General features: G+C 35.2%; 7 protein-coding genes and 1 non-coding gene across 13 annotated transcripts; 2 read left to right on the forward strand and 6 right to left on the reverse strand.

The window, feature by feature from the left end:
• Positions 1-1157: 1157 nt before the first annotated feature.
• On the reverse strand, positions 1158-3845 carry LOC108471171 (NAC domain-containing protein 86-like). Its single transcript, XM_017772774.2, has 7 exons — positions 3195-3845; positions 2831-3105; positions 2545-2697; positions 2261-2431; positions 1969-2169; positions 1833-1901; positions 1158-1728 (listed from the first exon to the last, which is right to left on the reverse strand). The coding sequence occupies exons 1-7, from the start codon at positions 3460-3462 to the stop codon at positions 1510-1512; spliced, it is 1356 nt and encodes a 451-aa protein (XP_017628263.1). The 5' UTR covers positions 3463-3845; the 3' UTR covers positions 1158-1509.
• Positions 3846-4293: 448 nt separating this feature from the next.
• On the forward strand, positions 4294-4379 carry TRNAM-CAU (transfer RNA methionine (anticodon CAU)). Its single transcript is given in 2 exon segments — positions 4294-4331; positions 4344-4379. It is a non-coding gene; the product is annotated as a tRNA-Met (tRNA).
• A 1180-nt stretch (positions 4380-5559) lies between these two features.
• LOC108471073 (uncharacterized calcium-binding protein At1g02270) lies at positions 5560-9917 on the reverse strand. Of its 2 annotated transcripts, XM_017772649.2 has the most exons (11): positions 9401-9917; positions 9115-9306; positions 8917-9021; positions 8652-8757; positions 7861-8081; positions 7678-7754; positions 7492-7606; positions 7252-7377; positions 6725-6835; positions 6539-6646; positions 5560-6119 (listed from the first exon to the last, which is right to left on the reverse strand). In XM_017772649.2, the coding sequence occupies exons 1-11, from the start codon at positions 9401-9403 to the stop codon at positions 5889-5891; spliced, it is 1395 nt and encodes a 464-aa protein (XP_017628138.1). In that variant the 5' UTR covers positions 9404-9917; the 3' UTR covers positions 5560-5888. The 2 variants fall into 2 exon arrangements, with proteins under 2 accessions (XP_017628138.1, XP_017628139.1); XM_017772650.2 differs by lacking the exon at positions 6539-6646.
• An 858-nt stretch (positions 9918-10775) lies between these two features.
• Positions 10776-11818, reverse strand: LOC108472890 (uncharacterized). Its single transcript, XM_017774448.2, has one exon. It carries the CDS (start codon positions 11330-11332, stop codon positions 10928-10930), a length of 405 nt encoding a protein of 134 aa, XP_017629937.1. The 5' UTR covers positions 11333-11818; the 3' UTR covers positions 10776-10927.
• A 348-nt stretch (positions 11819-12166) lies between these two features.
• LOC108473679 (uncharacterized protein C594.04c-like) lies at positions 12167-14024 on the reverse strand. The gene is made up of 3 exons (XM_017775380.2): positions 13527-14024; positions 13171-13434; positions 12167-12908 (listed from the first exon to the last, which is right to left on the reverse strand). Exons 1-3 carry the CDS (start codon positions 13752-13754, stop codon positions 12429-12431), a joined length of 972 nt encoding a protein of 323 aa, XP_017630869.1. The 5' UTR covers positions 13755-14024; the 3' UTR covers positions 12167-12428.
• Positions 14025-14652: 628 nt separating this feature from the next.
• LOC108473680 (translocase of chloroplast 33, chloroplastic) lies at positions 14653-18101 on the reverse strand. 4 transcript variants are annotated; one of them, XM_053020950.1, is made up of 8 exons: positions 17749-18101; positions 17547-17654; positions 17343-17450; positions 17114-17238; positions 16699-16903; positions 15482-15550; positions 15204-15365; positions 14653-15113 (listed from the first exon to the last, which is right to left on the reverse strand). In XM_053020950.1, the coding sequence occupies exons 2-8, from the start codon at positions 17643-17645 to the stop codon at positions 15045-15047; spliced, it is 837 nt and encodes a 278-aa protein (XP_052876910.1). In that variant the 5' UTR covers positions 17646-17654; positions 17749-18101; the 3' UTR covers positions 14653-15044. The 4 variants fall into 4 exon arrangements, with proteins under 4 accessions (XP_052876910.1, XP_017630871.1, XP_017630872.1 ...); XM_017775382.2 differs by having other exon boundaries at positions 16699-16963; positions 17749-18100; XM_017775383.2 differs by having other exon boundaries at positions 17853-18099.
• A 1388-nt stretch (positions 18102-19489) lies between these two features.
• Positions 19490-21098, reverse strand: LOC108472380 (UNC93-like protein 1). The gene is made up of 2 exons (XM_017773862.1): positions 19939-21098; positions 19490-19772 (listed from the first exon to the last, which is right to left on the reverse strand). The coding sequence occupies exons 1-2, from the start codon at positions 21096-21098 to the stop codon at positions 19490-19492; spliced, it is 1443 nt and encodes a 480-aa protein (XP_017629351.1).
• An 817-nt stretch (positions 21099-21915) lies between these two features.
• LOC108471108 (probable plastid-lipid-associated protein 10, chloroplastic) lies at positions 21916-25324 on the forward strand. Of its 2 annotated transcripts, XM_017772694.2 has the most exons (9): positions 21916-22255; positions 22368-22481; positions 22600-22734; positions 22867-22962; positions 23192-23272; positions 23864-23950; positions 24590-24658; positions 24863-24924; positions 25010-25324. In XM_017772694.2, exons 1-9 carry the CDS (start codon positions 22100-22102, stop codon positions 25125-25127), a joined length of 918 nt encoding a protein of 305 aa, XP_017628183.1. In that variant the 5' UTR covers positions 21916-22099; the 3' UTR covers positions 25128-25324. The 2 variants fall into 2 exon arrangements, with proteins under 2 accessions (XP_017628183.1, XP_017628185.1); XM_017772696.2 differs by lacking the exon at positions 24590-24658 and having other exon boundaries at positions 21919-22255.
• Positions 25325-26898: the final 1574 nt, after the last annotated feature.

Consider the following 26898-nt stretch of genomic DNA (forward strand, 5'->3'; position numbering starts at 1 on the left):
ATAACACGCCAACTTAATTATTGTCAAAAATATAAATTTTTTCCATAAAAGTTCAAAAGAAATTTCATTTTAATATTTATAAAAACATAAAATAAAATTTAAAAACATAAACTCTTATTCTCAATTATAAAATCTTAAAAATTAAAACATATAAACTAATTCTTAATTTATCTCATAAATTCCAAATTCCATATCAATGGTCTCATCTTTTACCTACATAAAAAATATTAAAATAAGTAAAATAATAACATGCCAAATAAATTTCATAAAAATATTATCTAATCAACCTAAAATACACATAACAAATAAATTACATAAAATAATAAAACATTCTTTGTATATAAATAAGTTTTTTACTTCAATAAACATTAAATTAAAATAAATTATAAATGAATAAAAATATAAAATAAATACAAATATACCTTAATAACTCTTTTAACCAAATAACACATTACAAAAATAAATTTAAAAATTAAATCCAATTAAATCGACAATAATAATAACAACAAATTAAATTAACATTAATCTATTAATTTATAACAAAAAATACATTTTCTTTTCTATTTTTTTTCTTCTCTTTCTCCTTCCCTCTCTTTATTCTCTTCTCTTTTTTTTCTTTCTTTTTCCCTTTCCTTCCCGCCCTCCCCTGACCTCCCCTTCTCCTTCTTCTTCTCTTATTTTCTTCTCTTTCCCTTTCTTCTCCTTCACCCACCCACCAACAGAAAATGAAATTGGGGACCATTATAAGGTCCACAAACACCTAAAAAAATAAAATATGTTAGCATGCAGCCAACCCATCACTGCAAAGTGGGTGCCGCCTCTAACAGCCCCTCCACCGGTGCTGCCTCTGACATCCCCTCCACCGGTGCCGCCTCTTTCCTAAGCGCGTCCCGTCATGTCACCATTTATTTATTTATTTTTACCGTAACCGATCAAAAATTGAGGGTGGTGCTGCTTCTGCACCACCATCCACCATTTCAAATATACCATTTTCGTACTTAATCTTTAAAACACCCTATTTTAGTATGTTTTTTTTATATTAGTAGGTAAAAAACTTCGTTTTAGCCTGAATTTAGATTTAAGTTATTTAATTTCAAGGTTGATCCAACTCAACCAATTTTACTGTTTAAAAATAATTTTATATTTATTTACATATCTAAGTAACTTTAATTTTTTTATTTGTAAACAGTAAAGATAAGTCATTCGGATTAGCTGGACGGAGTCAAGCTTCGACTTGAGCTAAACATATTTTTGAAACTAAACCTCAACCTACCATAAAGCCCTCGAGTGCCATCAGCAGCTACGTCATATACAGCCATAAATTACTTCAAATTACATGTATCAAGGACAGCATAGAAACCTAATGCAGATTACAAATATCCAAATTCACACAAGCTAATCATATACAGCCATAAATTACAAAACTAGTACAAATCCAAATAACAACCATATTTTATCTGAAACCCTTCCTTTTGTTCCTTGTAAACAAAAGGAGTGTTTGTTTGTGCCTTATTGATTCGTGTCGAAGCCAAATCCTTCATAACAATAATCAGTACGTGACCTTTTCCTAGGTATATTTAGGGCATCAGGTGCAAAAGACAAATTACAGCCACCTGTTATAGCTGTTGCATTTTGCTCTTCTCTACTACATTGATTGTCAAAAGCATTGCGTATTCCTTCATCTAAAATCCAATCATCAATCATTTGCCCAATCCTGTTTCCTTGGGCCTGAATCACACAACAAATTGAGCATTTTTTTTTCCAAATGTTTATATCATTGTCTATGAACAATTGGAAAAAAAGGAAAAAAAAAATCTTACAAAGCAACTTACTTCTGGAAGTGCTTCTAAACCTGCAAAGACCTCTTCATCCGTTGATGGTCCAGCAAAAGTTGATAAATCCTGTATCATAGAGAAAAACAATCATTTATTTTTACACAAATGCTTTTGCTTACCAAATGAATATTACCATTTTAACTGAATCTTCAGCCGTATCATTTTCGGAATTAGATGGCATGTTACATCCATCATCGTCCATGACTAACTTATGTTGATTGCTTCTTTCATCACCAGGCCCTAAGTCCCCTAAGTTGCTGATGTCTTGTTCATTAGTGCCTGATTGATCTTGAAGTACCTCTTGCCCCATTGTTGTCTCAGTAAGTAAGTGATGCTACATCATACAAAAGTAAGAAAAAAAGAAGAATTAAATGTCAAAATTCATTCACCAACATGAATGAACACCTCTCCCCTAAAAAACTTACATTTGGAATTGCATTTTCCGCGCCATGGGTTCCGAAATCGCCAGAGCCATCGTGCTTAGGAAAACCACCACCAACATATGAATTCCACCACTCTATAGATTGATGTTCTAGCTCCTCATGATCATTAAGAGCTTCCAGCTGTGTTAACATCTCATTAGGGTCTGAGTTGGCCTGTGTCATTTGCAGACAAATAATGATAAATTCAGGTGCATATACATGTTTATCATCACCATCTTAGACTTTGGGAAACAGAGAAATTATAATAATAAGCATCATGAAATTACCGTAAGGCATCTAGCAGCTTCCGCCTGATTTGCATTATTTGCAATATAATTTCCCAAGTTAGGAGGCAAATAGTGACTTGGTTGACCTTCTTCAATGCACGAAACCTCAGCCTTCCCGAACTTCCTCTTCAATTTACAGAGAACAAAAGTTGCCTGCACAAATCAAAGAACAAAATAACCCAAGTACTATTATTATGTCATCAAACTTAATTAGGAAAAAAAACTTGTTGATGTTAACGTTCTATCAGAATAAGTTGTAGGAAGAGTGATTAAGCAGCATATATACCTGGTTAGGAAGAGTAGCAGTGAGCTCATATTCATGCATGATCCAACCGGTCTTCATTTTGGTATTGTCATTAACGCGTCCCTTGTGAAAAACCAACGTCCTTTTCTTGCCGATCTCGATATCCTGGTCCCTAGCCATTATCACACGAGGTTTGCCCGTCGGTTTCCAGTAACCTTCGTTGGTTGTCCTGTTGATCCTTGAACCGTTCTGGTACTTGAAACTTGGCCGGTAAAAGAAATACCAAACGTGATCGCCAGAGTGTATATTCGAATGTCCTACAAATTAAGGAATTGTACAAAAGAAAAAAGAAAAAAGAAGGGGGTATCAGAAAGTAGACCAAAATGGTGGAATATATGTAAAATACCAGGTAATTGCCAAGGCTCTAATCCACAAATATCTTCCAATTCAGCGATAGCTTGGACCAGAGAATCACGGCCGAGATTTTTGTTTAGTAGATAGTAATGGAGGAGCTCGAAATCTGTCGGGTGGAACCTGTAGCCCGTTATGGTGAGAATTTTTTTCCAGAGATAGTAACCAACCGCAACCCAGAAGAGGTAATAGCAATAGTAACTGCTAAATCGTTCTTCATTAGGAATTGGGTGAATGATATGGTAACCCTTTTTGTTCCTCATTACAGAAAGTAAGAACAATGAAACAAGACAAAAAAGAGCAAGAGTAGTGGTCAGAGAAGTGAGGATGATAATGTGAGTTGCAAGAGCAGAGAGTGGAGTATTTTATATGGAAGCTCCTCAGAAACAACACAAGTTAAGCTGTGACTTGTGGCACAAGGTTCTAAAAGTGAATGGGACCCACCTTCCCTCCCTCCCGAGAAACCGGGTTTTCACTTCAGTTTTTCCAATTTCAGGCTTAGATCATTGCTCCTACGTGGACTGGTAAGTCAGCAATGCTAAATAAACGAAGGGGAAGGATCGAGAATTTGACTTGCTTTGTAAAAATAAAAGATTCATTTTCTAAGTACTGCTTGTATTTCTTTTTCCAATAAAAACTTAATGTTAGTGAAGTTGCTGAGTTAGTGCAAGAGTCGACCCCACAATCACTCATCTTTCCATCATCCAATCACTTTCCTTGCCTATGCTTTATCTTCATGGTCCTTGCTCCTTTTTGTTCCCCTATTATCCCCCAAAGAATATAAAATAATAGTTTTAGACATTCCAGAATCTTCCATGCCACGCTGTTTGGGTTCATTTCATTGGCATGTCATGCATACCATGCAACCAGCAGCGGCCCATTCATCAAATTTCTCTCTTCTTTGGGACAAAAACTTGCCCATTTGTAGCTGCACCATACGAGATCAATTTTAGTTTCCTCTTCCTTTAGATGCACAAAGCACAATGACTGCAGATTAAAAAGCTCCAAATAATTTCTTTTATCAATCACCATAAAGTGCAGACTGCAGGTTGATGATGAAAATTTTAAAAATGTTTCTCAATCCGTACCATCAAGGGGTGGTGGCGCAGTTGGCCAGCGCGTAGGTCTCATAGCTTATTGGGTAATCCTGAGGTCGAGAGTTCGAGCCTCTCTCACCCCAATAATTTTTCAAAATCCATTTGAAATTAAGCATAAAGCAATAATATTTAAGGATGCAATTAGGGATGCTTAAAAAAAGCTTTTTTTGTTTCACAAAATAAAAAAATAAAATTTTTTGAAGAGAAATTGTGCTAAACAAGCAAATTTGATTGAAATGAGTAACTTTTAAAAATATTTTTACTCAAAAGTTAAATTTATTAGCTTTTATTGAGCTAAAAGCACTTCTATTCACTTTAAATTACAAATGTTAATGTAAAATTTGTTAGTTTTATGTTTTCTATTATATCAATATCTAAAATAGGTTATATATTCAAATTACATTTTAAAATAAAATTGTTAATTAAAAAAGTATTTCTTAAAATAATACAAATGTGTTAATATCTAACTACAAATATTTAATGGTTATATTTAAATATTTAAAATATAATTTATATATTTTAATTAAATTTTATAAATAATTAATATTAATTGCTTAAAAATTAAAATTTATATTTCATATATTAAATTATTAATGATAAGTTATAATAAATTATATTTTATATTATTTCTAAAATATCATAATATTAACTAATTTGAACATTATTTAAAAGCATATTTGTTATTAATACCATATCTAAAATGAACATTTTATTTCTCAAAATATTTTTGACAATAATACTAAATACTTAAATCTTAAGCTAGACTTTTAAAAAGTACTTGTCAACAACATTTTTCCACAACACTTTTTAAAAGCAATGCTAAATTAACCATAAATCTATCAATATTCACTTGGGCAGCCTAGAATTGTAAAATGCCAAACTTTTTCAAATTAATCCCAGAAGAAAGTTGATTCAAATTGTAAAGGTTATATTTTAATAATATTTAAAGTATTTAAAATAATTAATATTAATTGTTGAGAAAATTTTAAATTTTATATTCTATATTTTATATATTAAAATATTAATAATTGATTACAATAAATTATTTTTTATATTTCACAAAAATATCACTAAAATCTTTAAATCAAAATTTTTCAAAAGAAAAAACTTATGAAAATCTAACCCTGAAATTTCATTGATGTTCCACCTTCCTCTTTCCCATTAATAAATGAACAATACTACTTAATGAATTAACTATTATTATTAAGAAAAATTATTAGGTTATATATTCTAATTCCAAAGGTGAGGAGGGCATAGCTACTATTAATGAACATATAAAAAATGTATTGGCCTAATGTCAAAAATGTTCCATTTGAGGTGACAATTATGAGCTTAGCTTAGCTTAGCCTAGCCTCGCCTCAGACTCAAATATCCAAAGTTTTTGAGACCCTTCCCCCCCATTTTGATTTCATTCATTGATTCATACAACTGTTAGCTACAACCCGACCCAGCCTGATTAAAACTTATGCCGGGCCTATTCGCGCTTTGATTTTTTTCATCAAATAGCTTAGCCTCATCTGCTTGAACACTGCAAACTTGTTGTATAAACAAAAACAAAAGCTGATTTCTCTTTTCTGCTGTCAACAACCAGTCTACGGGCTCCGACGTGGACACCGCAATCTCACCGGTGAGAACACAGCGGTTAGCCGGGCATGATCGGAAAGAGAGTAGTTTTCCGGCCATATCCCCTTCTCTACTTCACGGGGGAAAAGAGCTGCATTCTTTACTGTGAAACCGACAGTCTCTTCCTCATTACCTTCATTTGAGTCATCCGAGCTGCAATCTTCGTCCATATGATCTGACCACGTTGAGTTCCAGATTCTCTGTAGTAACGTCAACCAATTATTAAATGCTTTATTCTATGAAATAGAGCACATAAAGATTTACAACATAATAACCCATGACGATACGTTTGTTTTCTTGCTGATACGTTTCCAGATGTTGGTCTATTAGTTACAAGATAAAAGTTGCTTATATACTACATCGACATAAAGCTATTTTTGAGGTTGAAATCAAATAATGTTGCCAAAACCTATTACAATGACAAAATAGTAAGTGTTTTCTCATATTATCATAAATGTCTCACAAGGTTTCTCATATGACCAAAGTTTCACTCATATTACCCCTTAATCACCTTAATTTAAAAAAAAATGTTGCATCAAGTGACTTATAGGCCATAGCTCAACTACTAGTAAAAAGGACTGAACCTAATACAGGCACAAATTAGCGGTGAGCTGCAAACCTTAAATTCTTCATAGTCTAGAACACCATTTCCATCAAAGTCTGCTTGGACCCAAAGATCTTTCGTGTCTTGGAAACTTAGTCCATAAGAAAGACCGGTTAAATTTACCTGTAGATGGTTCAGAAAGGGCGAGAATTTTACCACTACCATTATACTAATTATATAAAGAAAGTGAATGGAAAGTACCTGTCTAAGAGCATCACAGAATGCTGAATAAGTTATATGGTCGACACTGTTGTCAGCCCTTAGAAAGGCAAATGCATCATTTTCAGCCAAAGAAGCCTTTTGAAGTTGAAACTGGAATCAAGAAAATGGAAACTAAATTTTAGACATGGAAGTATGTATGATAAATGGTGATCTTCATTACCAAAAGAAAAGGTAAAACAGGTATTTTCCATCACATTCCTAATCATAAGATACACTAGTGTTGTGTAAGAATCACAAAGATCAGTAGTGAAGTCAGATTCAAGAATCTCACTTGGCACTTTTGTCAACAAGTGAAGCAATGTCACAGAGTTGACTAGTTATAATGCATAAGGTTATCAGAAATCCAGCCAAGCATCACATATGGCCTGCGATGTAAATATCCAATGACTGCTCTATCTATAGAGAGCACGAGTAGAAACTTGAATATTGACATAATAACTAAATAGGCTATAATGTGAGCTAGAAAGACAGGATTTGGAACAATATGAAAGAAATGTTGAACTAACCTTTATTATGCCAAAAGCTGCTTCTGCCCAACTTATCTTCAATGGTTTTCGTGACTTATTAGGATTACGAAGCCATATAAAATCGACACCACATATGTTTCCTCTATGATTCCGATGACTAACCCACTGTGGGATATATGAATAGAGCCAACATATTTAATCAGTAAGCATTGCAGATTCCAACAAAATAGTATTTTGTTGATGAAGAGATGCTAAAATCTGAAATCGAATACCACTAACCTTGTCAGCATCTGCCTCACCGTCTGAACATTCATGAGCAATATCATAAGATGATACAAATCCCTGGGACCTAAGGAACTTGTAGACATGCCCACGCTTGCTTCCATTCCAGTCACTGAAAAATAAAAAACATTAGGGAAACAAAATAAATTGAGATCCCCCCCTCCCCCCAATGATAAAGCTTACCCGCAGAGTATGACAGGCATCTGGGTGAGTTTGTTTTCTTGCTGATACGTTTCCAGATATAGTAGTATTTGATAAACCTAAGAATACCAAAACTAGAGATTAAGTGCAGTCTGTTACCTTAGAAACAAACCAAAAAAGAAACTGGAGTTGTATATGGACATGCACAGAAGAAGGGATATCTACCTGGTGCAGTCTTGCAATGGATAAACTGGAATCATGAGGAAATAATAGGTGGGTGTTCACAATAAGGATTTCTTGCTCAACAAAGTTATTCTTATTTATTGAAAAAGGGACAACTGATTTAACATGTAACAATTGAGCAACTCGGTCTCCACAGTCATTGAAGAGCAATTCTCTATAATTTAAAACCTTGAAGTAGTCCTGGTGTATAGCAGTCAATAAACCTGGGAAGTAACATCAATGTAAGTTCTCAAGCCTACAATTAATAAGTACTTAAACAAATATTTAGCATAGCAACAAAAAATATGAAAACCAAAGTAAATGAATTAATCTTTGCAGGATGGCCTACACACATTATAAGGACCTGCTAACAATAAACAGCCTATAATATATGATCATCCTCTTCCCCTGTCACTGGCAGCTGAAAAGATAGAGCAAAAGCTAAAATATGTGAATTATAAAAGAACCAATTCAGCTCCCAAAAGGTGAGAAAATGGTCATTCTTCTATTTTCCCTGTCCTATAGAAGCCAAGTGAAATGGAGTAAGTATATACTGAAAGTGGACGAGTTAGACATGAATTGCCAAACTAAAGAGCACCAGCTGCATGGAACTACATCTTATATTGCAAAATTTTGTGTCAAACTCTCAAATTGTCTAATAATTTCAGTTTGATTCAAGCTTCATCAGCTCCTACTCGGAAAAGCAAATAAGAACAACCCTATCTACCCAATTTATAAATAAAATCTTAAAATTTGCTTCCAGTATGAGAATAAATCAGTCAAAGAGCCCATACCATCTCCTCGGTTGTTGGTCCTTGCAAGTTTGAAGGTCTTATAGCCTGCAGCACTAAGCCTCTCTTCAAACATATGCACCAATTCTTCGTTTCCAACCCAAAATTCCTATTATTGAACAAAACAAAAAGGCATTAAAAACGGCTTATGTCACTAGAGTTGAAAAAGGGCTGTTAATGGAAGGAAGGGAGTCATTTCTTCAACAAATCATTTTCAGAAAGTCAAAGGGACGAGAAAGAGCATAAAAGACGGGAACATGAAACCCACCTGGAGACATATAATTGAAGAACTTTCATAAAGCAACCAATCTACAATCCTCTCGTTTCTAGCTAACCAAAATGCTCTAAAATCACTCTCTCGTACGCTCTGATTCTGTTTCATCATCACCCAAAATGAAATTAGCAAATTTTACCAATATAAAGACGCATACAAAAGGGACGAAAACAAAGAAGAAGAAGAAATCACCTGCTGATCCAATCGCTTGTAGATAGGAGCCAGAATGTTGAATGTGGTACATGAAACGCAAGGCTCCTCCACTGGTGAAGAAATTTTACCAGACTTAGTCCTCAAAATCGTTCCTTTAAAAGGAAGAATAGATTCATTTTCACTTGAATCCACATTAGCAAATTCAGGGTCATTATAAAATCCTGCCAACACCTTCCCAAACAAAACACCATTACAAGAGAGTAAATTGAAAGAAAAACAAAACCCAGAGTCCCAAACAAGACAAATATTCCAAGTTTCCACATACCATTTCAGAATTCTTGCCACTTTCACAATTTTTCTTCTTGTCCTTTGACGAAAACAATGAGAGAGAGACACAGAGAGAGAGAGAGGATAAAGGGGAGGAAACGAAAGCCCAATTTTATGAAGAGGGTGCTTTCAAAATTTAGATTCTGGCGTTTGGGTTGCGGACAGAGTTTGAATTTAGGGTGAAGTATGCGTTGGTTCAAATATTCCAGGATCCAAGTTGTTTATATAGAAAAAGAAATTTAAAAACAAATTGATGGAGAAATGATTGATCGAATTCAGGGAGAGGGAGGCAGCTGTGGAATTTTTTTTTTTCTTATTTCGTTCATGAAAAACAAAGAATTGATTCCATTGTTTAGTGATTTTCTCTTAGGTAAACATGAACAGCTGGCTAAGCCATGGCTGAGAGGTCCCTCTCCCTCATGCGCATCTTTTTCGTGGAGAGGTATTTTAAGTTTTAACGTCCTTTTTTGTATCTTTATTTTTTAACTGTAAAAACTAACAAGAACATACATTCCTTTTTTCATCTAGGGTTATTAATTTTACTGTTTAAAGTGGGACTTTATTTTATTTTCCTTTTCACTTTCATTTATAATTATTTATTAATTATTTTTATCAACTTTTAAGGAAAGGGTAAAGAGAATTTTTTCCATATATATATATATATATATATTTTGAAGTGTTAATTTTATCTGAAGGAAAAGAAAAGAAAAAGATATAATTTAGTGAATGTTTGTCATTTTTTAATTTTAATTTATTATATAGAATACTAATTAAAGAGTTCAAAATAAAAATAATACATCATTTTAATAATAGAGTCAACTATATAAAAAGATAATTGCTTGTGTTATAATATATTTTGTGGATCTTGACTTTTTTTAAATGCTTTTTCTTTTTTTAAAATTTGCAAACTCAATGTTAAAAGTATTTAGAATGACCGTTAAAAATAAGGATTAATGAAGAGAAAAATATAAAAGACAATATTGATATCAAGTCATACCAAAAAAAAAAAAAAATCAAAGGAGAGGAAAGGCTTAGCTGAGTGAAAGGGAAACAGGCAAATGCAAGCTATGCAACCGCGTGTCCGGTGTTGCAAGTGATTTATCCATCTGTCTTTGTCGAATCAGGTACGTAGGGAATAATATTTATATGCATAATGGCTGACGGCACCGACAGCATCGATACCCCTAACTGGCTTAACCTTAAGCATCATTGCTATGCATTGCCCACTGAAATTGACTTACAAGAGTGACTAAAAAGGAATAGGAGATGCCATCCACAGCAACTGATTCGTGGTGATCATCCTCCCCAAACATGGACCGATTCTATGTTGATATAATGAATTGATTCGATGCTGATATAGTGAATAGTTGATATTATAATGAAAGGAGAACCAAATTGGTATATTAATACAAAGAATATGATTTACAGTAATACAGATGAGAAAATGACATGGTAGGCAAATGGAATCCAGATAGAATCCGAGAGAGGAAAAATAACACACAAAAAAAGTCTGTGTTTGGAAACATTAAAAAAGACCACACAATACAGAAAAGCCAAGCAAGAGGAGCCAAACAATATGAACCAAAAGCAGAGCCTGACCAGGAAACGACGCGCTACCTCCGCTCCCGACCTCACAAAATCCTACTTTCGCCACGCGAGTACCGGCACATAATGCATCGGCGCGACCGCACCAGTAGGTGACGCCATCAAAGCCGCAAACGGGCTCCGTTCGGAAGCAATTGACCGGGCAGGATGACGGCTTATTGAATCGAGCGGAGACGCCTTCGTTCTCATCGGCGTTTGTAAATCCGCCGGAAGGTAACCGGATAGATCCCGAATTATCCGGCAAGGATCGCGCGATCGGCGCCCAGCAACAGAAGAAGAGGAGGACGGTTAGGATGTTTAGCTGAATTGCCGTGAAGCACGGCATATGTGTCGTAAATGAAAGGATTTGCTGCAACTGCTTCTCAATTCCTAACCGCAACCTGTTTACAAGCGTTAACAGTTGACCAACTTATTTTCTTCACCACCGGGCAAAACTCGTTCAACTAACGTCTACTAGAATTTTCTTATTTAGTTTTAAATTTAATTCAGTTTCCTCCTTTGTATTGTAGATCAATTCCTGTTTCTCAATAAGCCCAAAGCCCCAAACCCATTTTAACTGGGCCTGCATCTATTACTTAATAGACAAAGCATAGTTATATGAATTTTATTGGGACTAAAAACCAAAAAGAAATCCCTATAGAACCAAAGGTTAATTGCATCAGACGCTCAAATTATGACCAAATTATAAATTAGGTCTCAAACTTAAATTAATAGTATCATATTAATAAGGTCATTCAATCGGCTTAGTCATTAACTTTTGAAATTAAATGTATCTCAAATTCAAAATAAAACATATTTAAAATACATGAATAAAAATATAAACGCATGTATACCTATTATGAACATAACAACTCGATATGCTAAAAAAACAGCCCTAAACTATCTCTCTATATATACATGAATTTATATAGATTTAACCTTGGTTAAATAGAAAAATTATATTTTTTTTGACTCCTCTCAAAATTTAAAAAATCATTGTAAGCCCCTTGAACAAAAGTCTTTAAAATTAACCCAAAAAATTTTCTTAGTACATTGAGGTTTTAAAGTTTAAAAACCCGATTGGTTGAATTAACCCAAATTTGTTTCGGCTACCATTGTAACTATAAGCTTTCCTTCCATGTGGAAACTTTAACTGCATCAACATAACCATACCAGATAATTACCAAAAGGAAAAAGAAAGCATAACCATACCAGATTAATATGACCTACAGATCTAGATATTACAAGCACATGCCAAAGTCATACAATGAAAACAGTTTTTATTACAAATGAAGAAATAATTTACTTGATTTCATAGCGATAGAGGGATCTCTCTTTGACTACCACAGATAAGAACCATTTTTTCCCCCTCTCAAATAGATAGCTAAAAAGGATAACAACTAACACAAGATGTTTGTTTCAATGAAACAAAAATAGTCAGATCAAGTATCCTTATCCTTCACTGCTATAGCAGAAGATCTGAACCAAGGTACCCACACTGAGGTTGTCTTTTGGTATAACCTGTATGCTTCAGCTCTATACTCTTGCTTCAACATCCGTTGCTCCACGAGCACAGTAACATAAGCTAAGCACATACTGTTGATCAAAGACCCAACAAAGGTCCATCCATGACCCAAGTTCCATGCAAATACAACCAGCCCCCACCACCATAACTGCTCTCCAAAGTAGTTTGGATGACGGGAGTACTGCCATAAGCCCCGGTCAAGGTTGGGAACCATGGGTTTTCCGAGCTCTTTTAGCTTGGTATTTCTAGTCACAAAATTATGCAGTTGCGTATCTGCAAAGTATGCTATGACAATGCCACACAAACAAACTCCAGCAGCAACCAAATCCCAGATATTCATGGGCTCATCAACCGAGTGCACCACATACAGTGGAAGACATATCCCAAACAGAAATATCTGCAGTTTTTAATCACCCATTAGTTCATCATCTGTTTTTATATTAATTTGTTTACCATTTGATAATTACTTGGTGTAATATTTGCTTCTTTCTACTTGAGGTTCAAATTTTTACTTCTGTTTCTTAGAACAATGAAATTCGCATCTTTTACCTATTAAAGAGAAGCTCTTTAGGCACTCTATCGAACAGAACGGAGGTCAATTTAGTTTCAGAAAGAACCAAAAGCTGATAATGGAAAAATATCTTCGGAAACACTCGCACCTGTTGAGAAAAGTAAACAGAGAAGAAGGAAATCCACCACCAATGCTTGCCATACTGTAGGCGCATATCAGCGAACCTCCAGTCTTCTCTGGCACCCCACTGCCATTTTTCTCGCCTGAAATAGTTATGGGTCAGCCTAATACTCCAAACCCAGGTCAAAACTATCACGATCTTTGATCTCAACCCATCAAATTGCGCCGAAGGGTGGGTTGCATAGTAATGAATTAGCAACACCGGTATCACAGTCCAATACAAATCAATCATCTGAAACAAACAAAAGAGAACCCATTAAAAATGTAGTAGAATTTAAATTATTCTTAAAGAATTGCTAGTAATTAAAAAAAAAAAAGACTGACCCAGTCGCTGGATTGGATGTGACCGATGGTCCAGAAGAGGACGTTGACATTGAAGAAAAAGAAGACATTGGCTAATAGGAGAGGGTGATGGAAGCACCACGACCAAAGAGAAGAAAGAGAACTGCTATTACTGTGGAAATGGTCAAGGAAATAAAGATAGAAGAGAATTGAAGGGAGAGGAACAAGAAATGCTACTATAGCATTTTTCAAGTTACCACTTCTGCCCATGTTTGTTGTGTTTTCCCTTTTTTTCTCTCGGGTACTTGAGTGTGAGTGTTGGTCGGAGGCACCACTTTTATAGCAACAGCTTTATTTTCACTTCTTTGTGGGACACCGCCAAATACGAGTCCAAATGATGAGCTCAATTTTTACCTTGGCGTGCAGGGAGGGTGGCTCATGGGTTCCAGTCCCACGCCTCAACCGAAATCGTCTAATCACCGATGGTTCGTAATCATGACTTTCGGCCAACTCTTTGTGAACAGGGACCATTTTGGTTTGGCATTGTTAATTAAAATGTGAAATAAAAAATTAGGCATCCTACTCATTTCAGCAATTTAGCTTTAACCCAAACTATTAAATTCCTTTTCCTTTTTTCTTCTTTCAATTTAACCAAACAAGATTGTAATTAAAAGAAGCATATGATTGGGTTGATTTGATATTCTAGCAGAACCGCAGATATTTGATCTTAATTTAAGAAAAACGTTCAAAACCAACAATATTAGCAGCTAAATTTGACCAAAATTTTGCATGCAAAATTATCATGAGCATGAAACCAAAAAATAAAAATAAAAATAAAAATAAAGCAATGCAGAGATTGAAGTGCATGCAATGATGGGTGCAGCTTGCAATGGTGGTGAGTTAAAATTTAATTTATATAGGTTGGCTATGGAACCCACAAGTTATAATCTCTGGCCCCCAACTCCAACCTCTCCCGGCGCAGCTTCAACCTGAACAAATCCCCGCAATCCACGCACCCAGGGAAAAAGGTAGCATCAGTGGCTGGGACCACACCTTCCTCTTTATCCTTAGATGCCCCCTTACACCTTTATGAGCTTAATCTACGGCAAAAGGTCCCCAACACGAGCTAATGCTTTTCCTAACACACGAGAATATGTTACAAATAGAATTAAGGAAAATAACGGAGTAACTTGTAAATCCGTCTCTGAACAAAAACACCGGTACAAGTAGTTTGTTCGATAAAAGCAATCAAAAGAAATGGACGGGAATACATGGAAGTGAAACAAAAGAACCATGGCTTGCATTTAATGCTTATATCCTACAATACCTCAACAATATCCCATCCGTCCAACCACTACGGACTCTGCCTCCCAAAACCATACTTATAGCAAATAGCAAAACCAACTTCAGAGGATTCTTTGTACTTTTTACCAAAAAAATAGAAGAAAACTAAAATATTATATAGAAACTTTAAAAATAGAAGAAAACTAAAATATTATATAGAAACTTTAACAAGACCAAATGCAACTTGTATTCCAGCAGTTCACATTCATGTGGCTCTCATATAGGCCCGTTGCCAGTTGCAATATCCTTTTTTATGGCTCCTTGAATCCATTTGATAACAAACCACTGTATCAACAAAAAAACATAGGCATTACAAACATTCATTTGTGTTCCAATTCAGCCCAAACAGAAACCAATAAACCGTGAAAACCTTACCTGAAGCCCAAGAATAACTGGAATCCACAATTTTCCTTTATCACTAGCGTCAGACCCATCTACCAGCTTCTTGCTAACTACAATAGCTTGACTCTTATTTGTTGCAACACTTGTGATGGCTTTTACTAAGTTTGGGATCCAAGCATCACCATTCAGAAGAATCTGTATCGAAATAACATGTAATTAACAAAGAATTAAATGAAATCAATTATATGAAAGGGTCATGAACAGAGAGCACAAGATGGAGGAGGAAGAAGGGGGGGGGGAGGAGATCAAACCTTTTCGTCACAGTCATTTTTATTGCACCTCCCACTATTTTCAACCAAAACAACAGGAATGACAGAATCCTGCAAGCATCAAAAGTAAGGAAATATCTCAAAAAAGTAATCACAGCAGTCTAAGCGTACCATCAGAAAAGAAATAGTAACTAATACAGATAAGCTTACAAGCTAATGTATCCTTTTCAAACGATAAAATCCAGTTTTAAATTACCTGTTGATTTATTTATTTATTTTATTTTCTTCCAAAAGAACTTCCCCACTGTTTATGCTTGAAGAATGATTTTTTACACACAATATTCGATAACATGAAGTAACTGCTCGAACATCTCATTTTAAAACTGTGACTCTCAAAATAATAATAACCAACATGAAGCTATCCATCTAGAAGCCAAACAGCTATGATGGAAGAATATTATATATCAAAGGCTGATAGTGAAATCCCCCCCCCCCAATCTCTTAATCTTCCTCTCCCACAACTAAATAGTACCGACTTTCCCCTGTTTGGGGAAACATGGCAGAAATTGCAAACTCAACTCCCTACTTCCACAACTTACAACTAACAAATGAGTGAAAAAGACATGCACAGCTACCACAGAAGCTTGTTAACAGATCACCTTATCTCATCATTTCAACCTATCCAATGCCTTATCCGTATGTCTCAGACATATAAATTTGAAAGAAAACATCTACCACAAAATCTTTATCTCCCCAATTTAAATTCAATCAAATAATTTTGAATAGTTAAAGAAGCGATCAATCAAGCTTCCATGGGCAGTGCCACAGAATTCAACATTTCTATCTGTATGACTGATTAAGGGTAGCTGATGTTGATGGTCTACAGTTGAAACCAAACATCCAAAATGTAAATAAAATAAAATGAAAAATGCTCTTACAGTTGGAAACTGCATGAGAAAGAAAAATAGAGCAGCAACAGCTAAGGAAGTGAAAATGTTTGTGAATTGTGGTATCCTTAAATTAAAGGCAAATCCTACAAGAGTGAAACCACCCACAACTCTTCTGCTATTTTATAACTACCAAGTACTAACAGCTTCTCTCCAGTGGGTGGAATCATTCAGCTCCATACTTCAGGCAATTACAAGTTAGCGACAAACAATATTTTGGTCAAAGGCTTTATGGGGGCAAACAAGCTTATCTATTTTATTTAGGCAATCCAACATGTGTTCAATATAAATAACTTGAAAGAGAATACATACATCAAAATCCTTTTTCCTAATACGAGCTCCAATACGGATCGCCTTTAGGACACCCTCTGATCTTTTAGAAGAAAAAACATCATAACTCAGTCCATCTGGTGGACAAAGCTGTGCATGAGTGAGAACAAGCAAACTTTTGCGCCATATTTCTTTTCCAAAACTGTTTGTGATAGCCCTGATGATCTGCTTATCCAAGTCATCCACTCTATAGGCGTCCAGGCGATCAACATAAAGCAAAACATCTATGGTCTTACTCAAAAGAAACCTGAATGATGATTAATAGACTTTTTTTTGACCAAAATAAACCATACAATGTAGTAAAAGTAAAACTAAAATCACTAGCTTCATTGAGAACTAAATTCATCGTGGAAAAAAATTAAGATTCTAAGTTAGACTGCTTCATCAAACTACAAACCCTTTGATCAACTGAAGAGCTTGGTGATTGACATAGCCAGCCTCTACAAGTCCTGGTGTATCAATTACATTCAATGTAAACCCTGCCCAGGAGCGTGAAGCCATTACGGGTCTCAGCCCCTCTGACTGCAAAATACACAAATATAATGAGAATTCAAGCTTAAGAAGCCAAAAACAGCATAAAAGAACCAAGCTAGGAATCCAAAGGAACAGATAAAATCAAATCTTACCTGGAAAGCAGTGACTCGAACAACTTGCTCCCCAATAAGAGAATTGATAGTAGAAGACTTTCCTACTCCGCCTTTGCCCATAACTAGGATAGTCAAAGTATTAACATTCTGCATTTTTATTTTTGACCACAAAAAAAAAAAATCTTGAGTGGATATGTTATTAAGACAAAGAAAATGTAAGTGATTAAAGGGATTGTCAAAAACCTTTTGCTTCAATTTTCCCAACAACTCAAACAATTTCGTCTGAGTAGCAGCGGGGAATTGTTGAAGGCCGACCCATTCACGAGGGAGAGGAGTACCCATTGCCGCAAACTGCATAAGAAATCAGAAAAACCCGATCAATAAAACCTCCAAGAGAAGCGGTAACCTTAAATCCTAAAAGCGGATAGCATGCTAAAACATTGACCCGTATTAGAATATGCAGCCAAAAAATATAAGACGGGTCCGTTCTTTAGACAGAATGTGAAATAAAGAAAGAGAAATGGAGGAGGAATCTGTGTGGGATTTTACCGGCCTATCTTCGGGGACGCAACTTGAGAAGGATGAGAAAGGAAAGGAGGAAGAATTTGGGGAGGTTTTTTAGTGGGTGGATTGGATTTTGTGGGGCAGGTGGATGAGGAAATGCAGGAAAGAGAAAGGATGAGGGATTGGGTTTGGGGAGGCGATATTATCGAAATTCACGGGTCTCAAGTAAGGCTACATAATCTGCCCACGTTCACTCTGCTGCTTACCCGTTCCTTACTCCCAACCGACCAATTTGCTTATGTATTTGTAACAATAAGTGGGCTCAAGGTTGGGTTAGCTTCTTAGCCCATTTAGCGTACTTCCCTCAGCAGCTCAACTCAGCGAGACCCAATTTCGTTAATGGCAAATTTTGGCGTATTATTCCCGTAACCGGCTTGGCATCGATTCACGGGTCTCTCTGGTATTGCTAATGCTTTCTTTCTGACGGCTTCCATTTTGAGTGTGAGCCACAATTTTATAAACAATAATAGATAGCTTTTCACGTATTTGAAATAGGAACCTATTTCTTCCCAAAGTTCCTGAATTTGAGTCAAAATTATACATGTTTTTGCATCGTTTACTTGAGTTTAAAAGTAAAACTAAGTGGTGCTTTGGTGAAGATCTTGTGTCATTGGAAGGCATGCCTAGCTTTGTTGATCTAGTTAATCCTAAAGTACCTAGCTCTTTCAACAAAGTTCATGATTATTTTCCGTTGTATTTTATTTTAAATTCACTATCATTTTTTAAGTTTGTCCTTTTATAGAGTTGTTTATTATGATTGTAAGACACGTATAAAACTGATATTATTTAGTAATCTCAAATTAAAAATTCGATTAAAAACAAAGTCACCTAAGTTGATTCCTTAACTATAGATAGTTGAATTGTATCGAAACTCTATGGCTCTATACGATTACTATTAAGAATCAACTTTTGTTTTATTTTATAATATTATATTGTAAACAATTTATTGTATTACTATCTTTATGGGACTGTTATAGATTTTTTATGTTAGCAAATCTTGAACAAAAATTTATTTAAGGGAGAGACTTATATAGATTATTGTACTGAGAGTTTGAGCACTTATTTTGTTCAAGTGATAAACCTTTTTTTTAGAGTGCAAATTGTTAATAAAACTGTTTGTATTGTGAAGTTCATAGGGTAAACTTAGTAGTGAGACTATTATTCTTCAAGGTTTGAAAGTGGGGAAAATCGTCACGAGTGTAAATAAGTAAAATTCACTTGTTGTAATTGTTGGAGAGAATAGATATTTCTCATTTAATTAGACTCGTTTATGTTTACTGTGTTTACCGTTTCTCATTTTGGTGTTAGAGAATGTCCACTTCTCTGTCACTCTTTCCTAACATTAAGTTAAGGTAAGAGGTTTATATAAAATATATAACACTTCAAACACGATAATAACATAAAAATATAAAATTCTTGAATATAACATGAACACATGAATTATCAAGTTTACTTGTACGCCTATTTAGAACAATTAAAAAAAGGAATAATATATAGAAACATTTGGAAGTAAGGAAAATTCCATCAATTTAGATTTCTCCCTATGGAGCTTTTATTTCCGGTATATGATGAGCAAGAAGTTGAAAGGGAGTAAAATTTGAGAGGTAAACTTTGCCAAGTACTTAACCATCCTTTTCCGTAGTAATAGAGTTCTCAAGTTCTTTGTAACCATCTTTCATTGAAGCGGGGGGAGGCAGTCCTGAAGCAGTGTCATCGTCCTCTGCAGGCTTATTGCTATCTGTATCCTTAACTGCCTTGTAAATAAGGACCGCCAGCAATGGATAACTCAAAGTGGTCAGCACCCAATTCACAATCAGCTGGTTGAGCAAGGGAATCTTTTTTTTTCCGACTTGCCAGGCAACTGCCGCTCCTGCACTCTGCACTCCCTTGTAGAAACCAGCATATCTGCATGTTTTACATGGAGAATCTGCAAGTTAATAGCTTTATGGCTTATAGCATTCACATGTAATTATAGACTTCAATTATATGTGTAATATCCATTTTCTTGTTGAGATCAGGCAAAGTGTAAGGATCCACGAAATAGATGGGGTGAAATGGGAGAAGTAATTACCTGCTGAGGGTCTCTGAGGTATCAGCTAATGCTCCAATCACCCAATAAACCAAACACTGAAACATGGCATCCAATAACCCATAGCTAAAGTACAATATGAACGGTCCAGCGAAATCGCTTCCTGATCTCTTGAAGTCCAACCGCTTGGGAGGTTTGTCAAAAGAGTAATTCAACTGGTTGGCAAGGCCACCCGCCCAAATTGCCGTCCCGAGCACAGCAACAATTCCTACCCCAACCAAGCCTCTTGTTCTTCTACTCTTGAAACTGAAGTCTAAAATATATCCAATTCCCACTGAACCTATCATTTGAGCCCCCCAATAGAATACATTGTTAAATCCTCTTGTTCTCAGATTAAACATCAAACCGTTGACATTATCGAATTGGTAGCTGTAGAAGAAGTTGCTAGCCCAGGCAGCTGGGATGATGAGAAGCAGCTTCCAGTTACGAAAGAGCTTAAGGATCTCAATAGCCTCAGTGGTAACATTTGAGTATTTAATGTTGGTGCAATGAGTACCATCGTCTTTGACAACACGATCAGGGGATAAAATTGTCAATGAGATGAGGGTACCAGCTGACATGAAACACATGAAGACAATATATGTCATGTCGTTGACAGTTTCTGCCTTTTCCTTCCGGTGGTAGTTCAGGATGAAAGGTATGAATCCACCAATGACACCACCCAAGTTGAAAATAATCCAGAAGAGAGAAATATAGGTGCCTTTACGAGTAGCAGTGGGATAGGAAGTCATGATAGCCCCTTGTCCAGCCCAAAGAAAGCTTGCACCGATACCGAGCAAAGCACCAGCAAAGATAGCAAAAGTCTGGTCTTGCTGGTGATTGTAGTATAGGAAAGAGCCAGCATAAAGGACATAAGTGGAGCAGCCCATTGCAAGGGTAATCTTTGGTCCAAAGATGTTGTAAACACCACCACCAGGGATTCCAAAGATGGAAAAAGTTGTGTACAGAGCGGTGTTAGCATTATTTGATGCATCAGGGTTGACTTGACCACCACCTCCCATGCCTGTAAGGGCATTGAACATGCCAGGACAACAGAAACATACTAGACCTATTAAGCTAACCTGTACCAGGGGTGAATTGTACCTGAAAGGAGATGTTACAGGCACTTTGGCTGCTGCTTCCTCTTCTCCTTGGAATCTCATGATTGATTCAGTTGCTTAAACATGATTCTCCTGGAGCCAAGGAAGAATCTTATATAAAAGCAAATATGGCACATTGGTTTCTTCGTAGGGAAATTTGGATGGAATTCACATTGTCTTCCGTTAGTAACAAAGTAGGCAACCTTTGAGCTCTTTTTTTTCTTCTTGTTTTTCCCATTAATCTGGTAAGCATGTTATCCCAAACATGTCAGCTTATAATCATGGTAAGTTAATCCTCAAAACATTTATACATATTTAGTTGGATTTTGATGAGCAGTAGCTGTTCAGAATGCTTAGTTGTGTAACAGGATCTGAATATTTTAAGCAAAAGACAAATAAAAGGGGTTCCAAAACACCAACAAAGCAGAGAAGACACGGTTGATGGACATGCAAATTTCCGATTGTTCCAAAATACCGATGTCAAAACTAAAGCTATTCCCAGCAACTTGATGTCTGTTTCCACCAAGAATGCCTTTTGCCATCCATCATCAAACATTTCAAGTAAATTGACGGTCGCAAAGGGCATAGTTGAATTCCCATTGGATGGAAAGATCCAAAACAAGAAACAACTCATAACGCCAAAGATGAAAAGTCAGACATGCTAAGAAGGAATACTAGTTAATCACTTAAAACTCATCATAACAGTCTAGCAAACATGTAATGTACAGTCCACTTTACGACCAATCAATTTATCATAACAGTCCTAACTTGCTTTTCAATAAGTAGCAGAATTCATCTAACAAGCAATGTCGGGTCGGGTTATCTCCAGCAGATTTTCTTTTGTAAGCAAATACCATAACATAAAAGAGAAAACTCAATGCAAATGGAATTACTAATTAGTCTATTAAGGACCATATAAACAAAACAAGCAACAGTTAAAGCTGTGGACAAAAACCGAAACCCAAAATTCTATCCTTTATTAATCGGATTCAATTTCTTCATTTATCAACGGTTGTTTGGGCCAAAATTCATAATCCCCATTGTTGCCCAATCTTTGAAACATCATGGAATTAGCATTTGCCGCTTCAGTATACCCGATAAATGTGAAGAGAGTAATCTACGAGATAAGACCTCATAGCTCAAAACTCGTTACCAACAAGAAACGGTCTTTTCACAACAAGTTTCTATGCTCAGTAGCTGTTGCTCCTGACAGGAATCGGGTTCTAATTCTTGTGTCCCTTACCTTTATTTCTCTACTCATCCTGTTTTAGAACATGTTTTCTCCTTATTAGAATTTGCGGTAGTAATGGGATTTGCTTTTCTGGATATTAGGTATCCGAGGTTGAGTTGGAAAACAAGAAACACAATCTTCTCCTGGCTGTTCAAGACACACAACGGGGACTTGCTGCAACTGCTGATCAACGCTCAATTATCGAGGAGGCTCTGGTATAATCTCTTCCCCAAAACCCCCAATTGGAATTTGTGTAATATTTTGAAGTGAAGGCCACGCCTTTTCCTTTTTTTTTTCCTTATATGTGTGTGTGTGTGTTGTGAAATTTTGTAGGTGAGTGTAGAGGGATACAACATGGGTGCACCACTTGACATGGCGGTGTTGGATGGAACTTGGCGCCTGCAGTACACTTCTGCCCCGGATGTTGTCGTTCTTTTGGAAGCTGCTGCAAGGCTTCCTTTCTTTCAGGTGCCACCACTGAAATTCTTTCATCGGACTCCTTTTCTTCTTCTAGGAGAAGGTTTAGTTCTCAGCTGCTACAAAGTTTGGGCAATGTTAACTCAAGTTTTGTTTTGATATCTTGCTGTCATATTGGGGTAGGTTGGGCAGATCTTCCAGAAATTTGAATGCAGGGATCAGCTCAGAGGAGGTGTTATCCGAAATGTTGTTCGATGGAGTATTCCGAATTTGTTAGAGGTAAACTTCTACTTTCAATCTCTACAACTGTGTTATCTTGAATTGGGTAAAATATAGATCCTCAAGCAGTTTATTTCCATTCACTGTTATTGGCTTGTGAAACTTTTCTTTTTGTTTCAGGCATCAATGCTAGCTTCAAATATGTCCACCTCGAAAAGATACTCAACTGATTAATATTGTTGAAGAAAATATTTTATTAACAAATGTTGTCTTCCTTTTAACATTACAGGAACAAGAAGGTGCCACTCTGGTTGTTTCTGCTAAGTTCGATATTGTTTCTGTGCGGAACATCTATCTTCAGTTTGAAGAGGTTACCCCTGTTTTCCACTTTAAAAACCTGTATTTCCTAAAAAGTTAAAGGTTTGTCACATGCAACTGTTTTTCAACCTGGGACGTTAGTCAAACATGGAGGAATATGCATGGTAGCAATTCATGGCCATGTAAAGTCAATTGATCAGTGACATCTTCCCAGGTTTGCACAAGCCATAAACATTTGGCCGGAGTTTTTTGAAATGTGACTGCCTCTAGGATTTTTTTAATCTGTGCTAGAATTAAATAGCCTTAACCCTTAAATGTGCCTAGTTAGTATTTAAAACGAAGCTCAGGAGATACCACATGCATCACTGTCTTCTTGCGAGACTTTGATACGCATAAACTCATCTATGATCACGTATTATTTGTTTCATGCCCTTCTATAAAGCTCTAGTTTTATACCCTTATATTTGCAAAGAAAATAGTTATCTCAGTAAACAGGCCTTTTAGTACTGTTTCCAGATCATGCTTAAAGATTTTCTAAATTTACTAGTGGAAGTTAAAAGTGGATGCATATACATTCATTCATGCATACGTATATACATATATGCAAATAAATGATTTCACGTCTGCAAGTTGTTTTTGACAGATACAAGTTCAAGATATAAATATCAGTGAACAACTGCAAGCTGTGATTGCTCCAGCACTCCTTCCACGGTCCTTTTTAAGTCTACAGGTACCTAATTATTGCCCGGATTTCTGGTTGGAACTTGGCATTACTTGACTTTGTATTCTGCCATGTGCATAATCTCCATGTTAAGCTTGAAGTCCTACATCCAGTTATATTCATAAATTTAGATTTTGGAAGATCTTCTCTGATCTTCGGATGGTGACTGATTGTCATCTGTGAGGTGTCCGCTTTGATGCTTCGTCATAATATGTATTAACCTATCTCCAAAAAGTGATTTTCTTAAAGTCCATATTGATGACTCAGCAAATTCAAGTCGTTAGATTGTCTAGCAATCATATAGAAGTGCGTTTCCACATGCATTCACAGTTGATTCTACATCAGTATTTTTTTTTTTTTTCTGATCAACAAGTAGAAAATAGAAGATTACAACGAAGTTAATCTAGACCAGGTTACTCCACTGTAATCATCATGCAGTGCTTTGAGAACGGGATCAGGGGGATTAACAAAAATATAAATGCTCAGCGGTAAACTTAAAGCAAAACTTGCCAATCCATAAGCGATTTTATGTCCTCTATACGTATGCACGACCTCTACTTCCCAGTCCCTATGCATCAACTCCCAGATAGCCTGTAGCATTGTGTTTAGACTTCTGCTCATTTCCCATACTGTTTATCTGCTGTGCAGCAGCTAAACAGTCCAATTCAAGGATCACCTGACGTCCTCCAATTTTCCAAGCTTGATCAAGACCACCAAGTGCGCCTCATGGTTCATACTCATAAGTGTTACAATACCCCATATTGCGAGCAAAACCCCACAACCACTTACCAACAGAATCCCGAATAACTGCTCTTGATGCCGCTATTGCCATGCCATCTTTGAATGCTCCATCAATATTAAGTTTCTATTTGTTGGATGGGGGAGGCAGCCAGCCACTGAATGTTTAATGTTTATGTGCAGATTTTGCAGTTTCTCCGAACCTTCAGAGCTCAAGTTCCTGTAAGAAACCCTGGGATTGGAAGGTATATCATCAACTTCATGTATTACCTTAGCTTAATCCTATTCTGATTATGGTCCATATGAATTTTTAAGCATGTCTGATCGCAGGAGATCAGTAGGAGGACTTTATTACCTTTCGTATTTGGATCAGAATATGCTGTTGGGCAGAGCTGTCGGCGGTGGCGGAGTATTTGTGTTTACGAAGGCTCAACCCCTTGAACTCTAAAGCACGAGGGCCGGAAACAATCAAACAGTTGTCATTACTCGTTAAGTCCTAAGCATCCAAAGGATAAGTGTAACTAAAATGCCTTCTAATTTTCCGGAAGTGATGCAATGTTAATAGTAATACATTTTTTACGGTGAATGTACTTAAAAAAGGTTACTTTGGTGGGATCAAATTAAATTAGTTTTTCTACTATTAAATATATCAATTTAGTCTTTATATTATTAAAAGAAAATCAAATAATGTTAAATTGGAATATTGTTAATATTTATGGTTTAACAAAGTTAATATTTTTATTTTTATTTTTGGTTTTGTAAATGAAATGTTTTATTTGGAATTGAATTGCAATTGAAAAATAATGATTTTAAGACATTTTTATATAATAAATATTAATTTTATCATAATTTGAACTTATTTAATTCTTTTTAGTGATATAAGAATTAAATTAATATATAATTAATTTGATTTAATCCCAAAGACTTTCCAAGTATTTTGTAACCCATTTTTCCTACTAAAGGCAGAGAAAGTAAAGTAATGAAAGATACTATTTTCAAAGAATTAATTATATATTGCCCATTACATGTAATAATTAAATAATAATTATATATTCTAACATTTCATGAATAAGCTATGTAAATTGTTATTATATAAAACATTTTAACAAGTTTTTTAGTACTACCCTTGAATAACCCTCATTAGTATTAATAGATACCTTACTATCAACGTGACATAATTTGAATAAACCTTTCATTTGTAATAACTACTATGCTTCTCACGCTTGGGCTGATTTATTTGTCTCTAATTTTAGAGTTAAAATATGCTTTTATTTACTATGAAGTTTGTATATTTAAAATTTAGTTTATTTTTGTTTTTAAAAATTTTAATTTTTTATAATATAAATTTAAAAATTCAGGTTTAATTGTTATTATTGTTGAAATTCTTCCATTAAATTCATTAGGGTGACATTTGAAAATTTAAAATAAAAATCATCACTTCGTAGTCATGTAACAACAAAAATAACGTTGAAAATACTGATGTGAATTTTTCTTAAAACATTCATTCAAATTCATCATAATAATCTTTTTTTTTGTTTGAATAGTATTATTAAAAAATTAGCATCGGCATTTTAATTTGACCATTGTCTTAGAAAAGCAAAGCAAACCAAAAGAAATGAGAAGCCATGTATCTAGTCCCTAAGACTATTATAGTATTTAAATTACATATAATCACTTAACATTTTTTATCGAAAGTTAATATTAACTCTTCAAACTAATTAATAACATTATAAAAATATAAAAACTAAATTATATTAGAAATTAAATTATACAAATAAAACTATTTAAACTAATAATATCATTATAAAAATAAGAGACAAAATTATATAAATTTAAAATATAAAAATTATTTTTTAAAGAAATACTAAGATAATATAAAAAAATGAAAACAATGTTGTACAACAACAATCACAAATTGAAAAAAAACCAAAGCCTAGCAATAGAAAGCAAGAAACCTAATCCTAAAACAACAACCAAACATAGACAAAAGCAATAGAAAAAAAAAACACAACCACAACATTTTGAGCTTCCCCCCACCAAAAGCAAAATGACAGTCTTTACAAAATGGAAAGCTTCTAAGAAAAACTAATGATCTCTCTGAGGTAAAGGTATAGAAGAGACCCATTGTTCTGGTAATCCTAGCCTATCGTTGACGTTGTGTGTCATCGACCAAATGAACACCCACCAGTGCTTCGTGAGAGCTGACCTGAAGAAGGCAA

Source organism: Gossypium arboreum, chromosome 11 (genome assembly GCF_025698485.1).
Source record: "Gossypium arboreum isolate Shixiya-1 chromosome 11, ASM2569848v2, whole genome shotgun sequence".
NCBI classification, from domain to species: Eukaryota; Viridiplantae; Streptophyta; class Magnoliopsida; order Malvales; family Malvaceae; genus Gossypium; species Gossypium arboreum.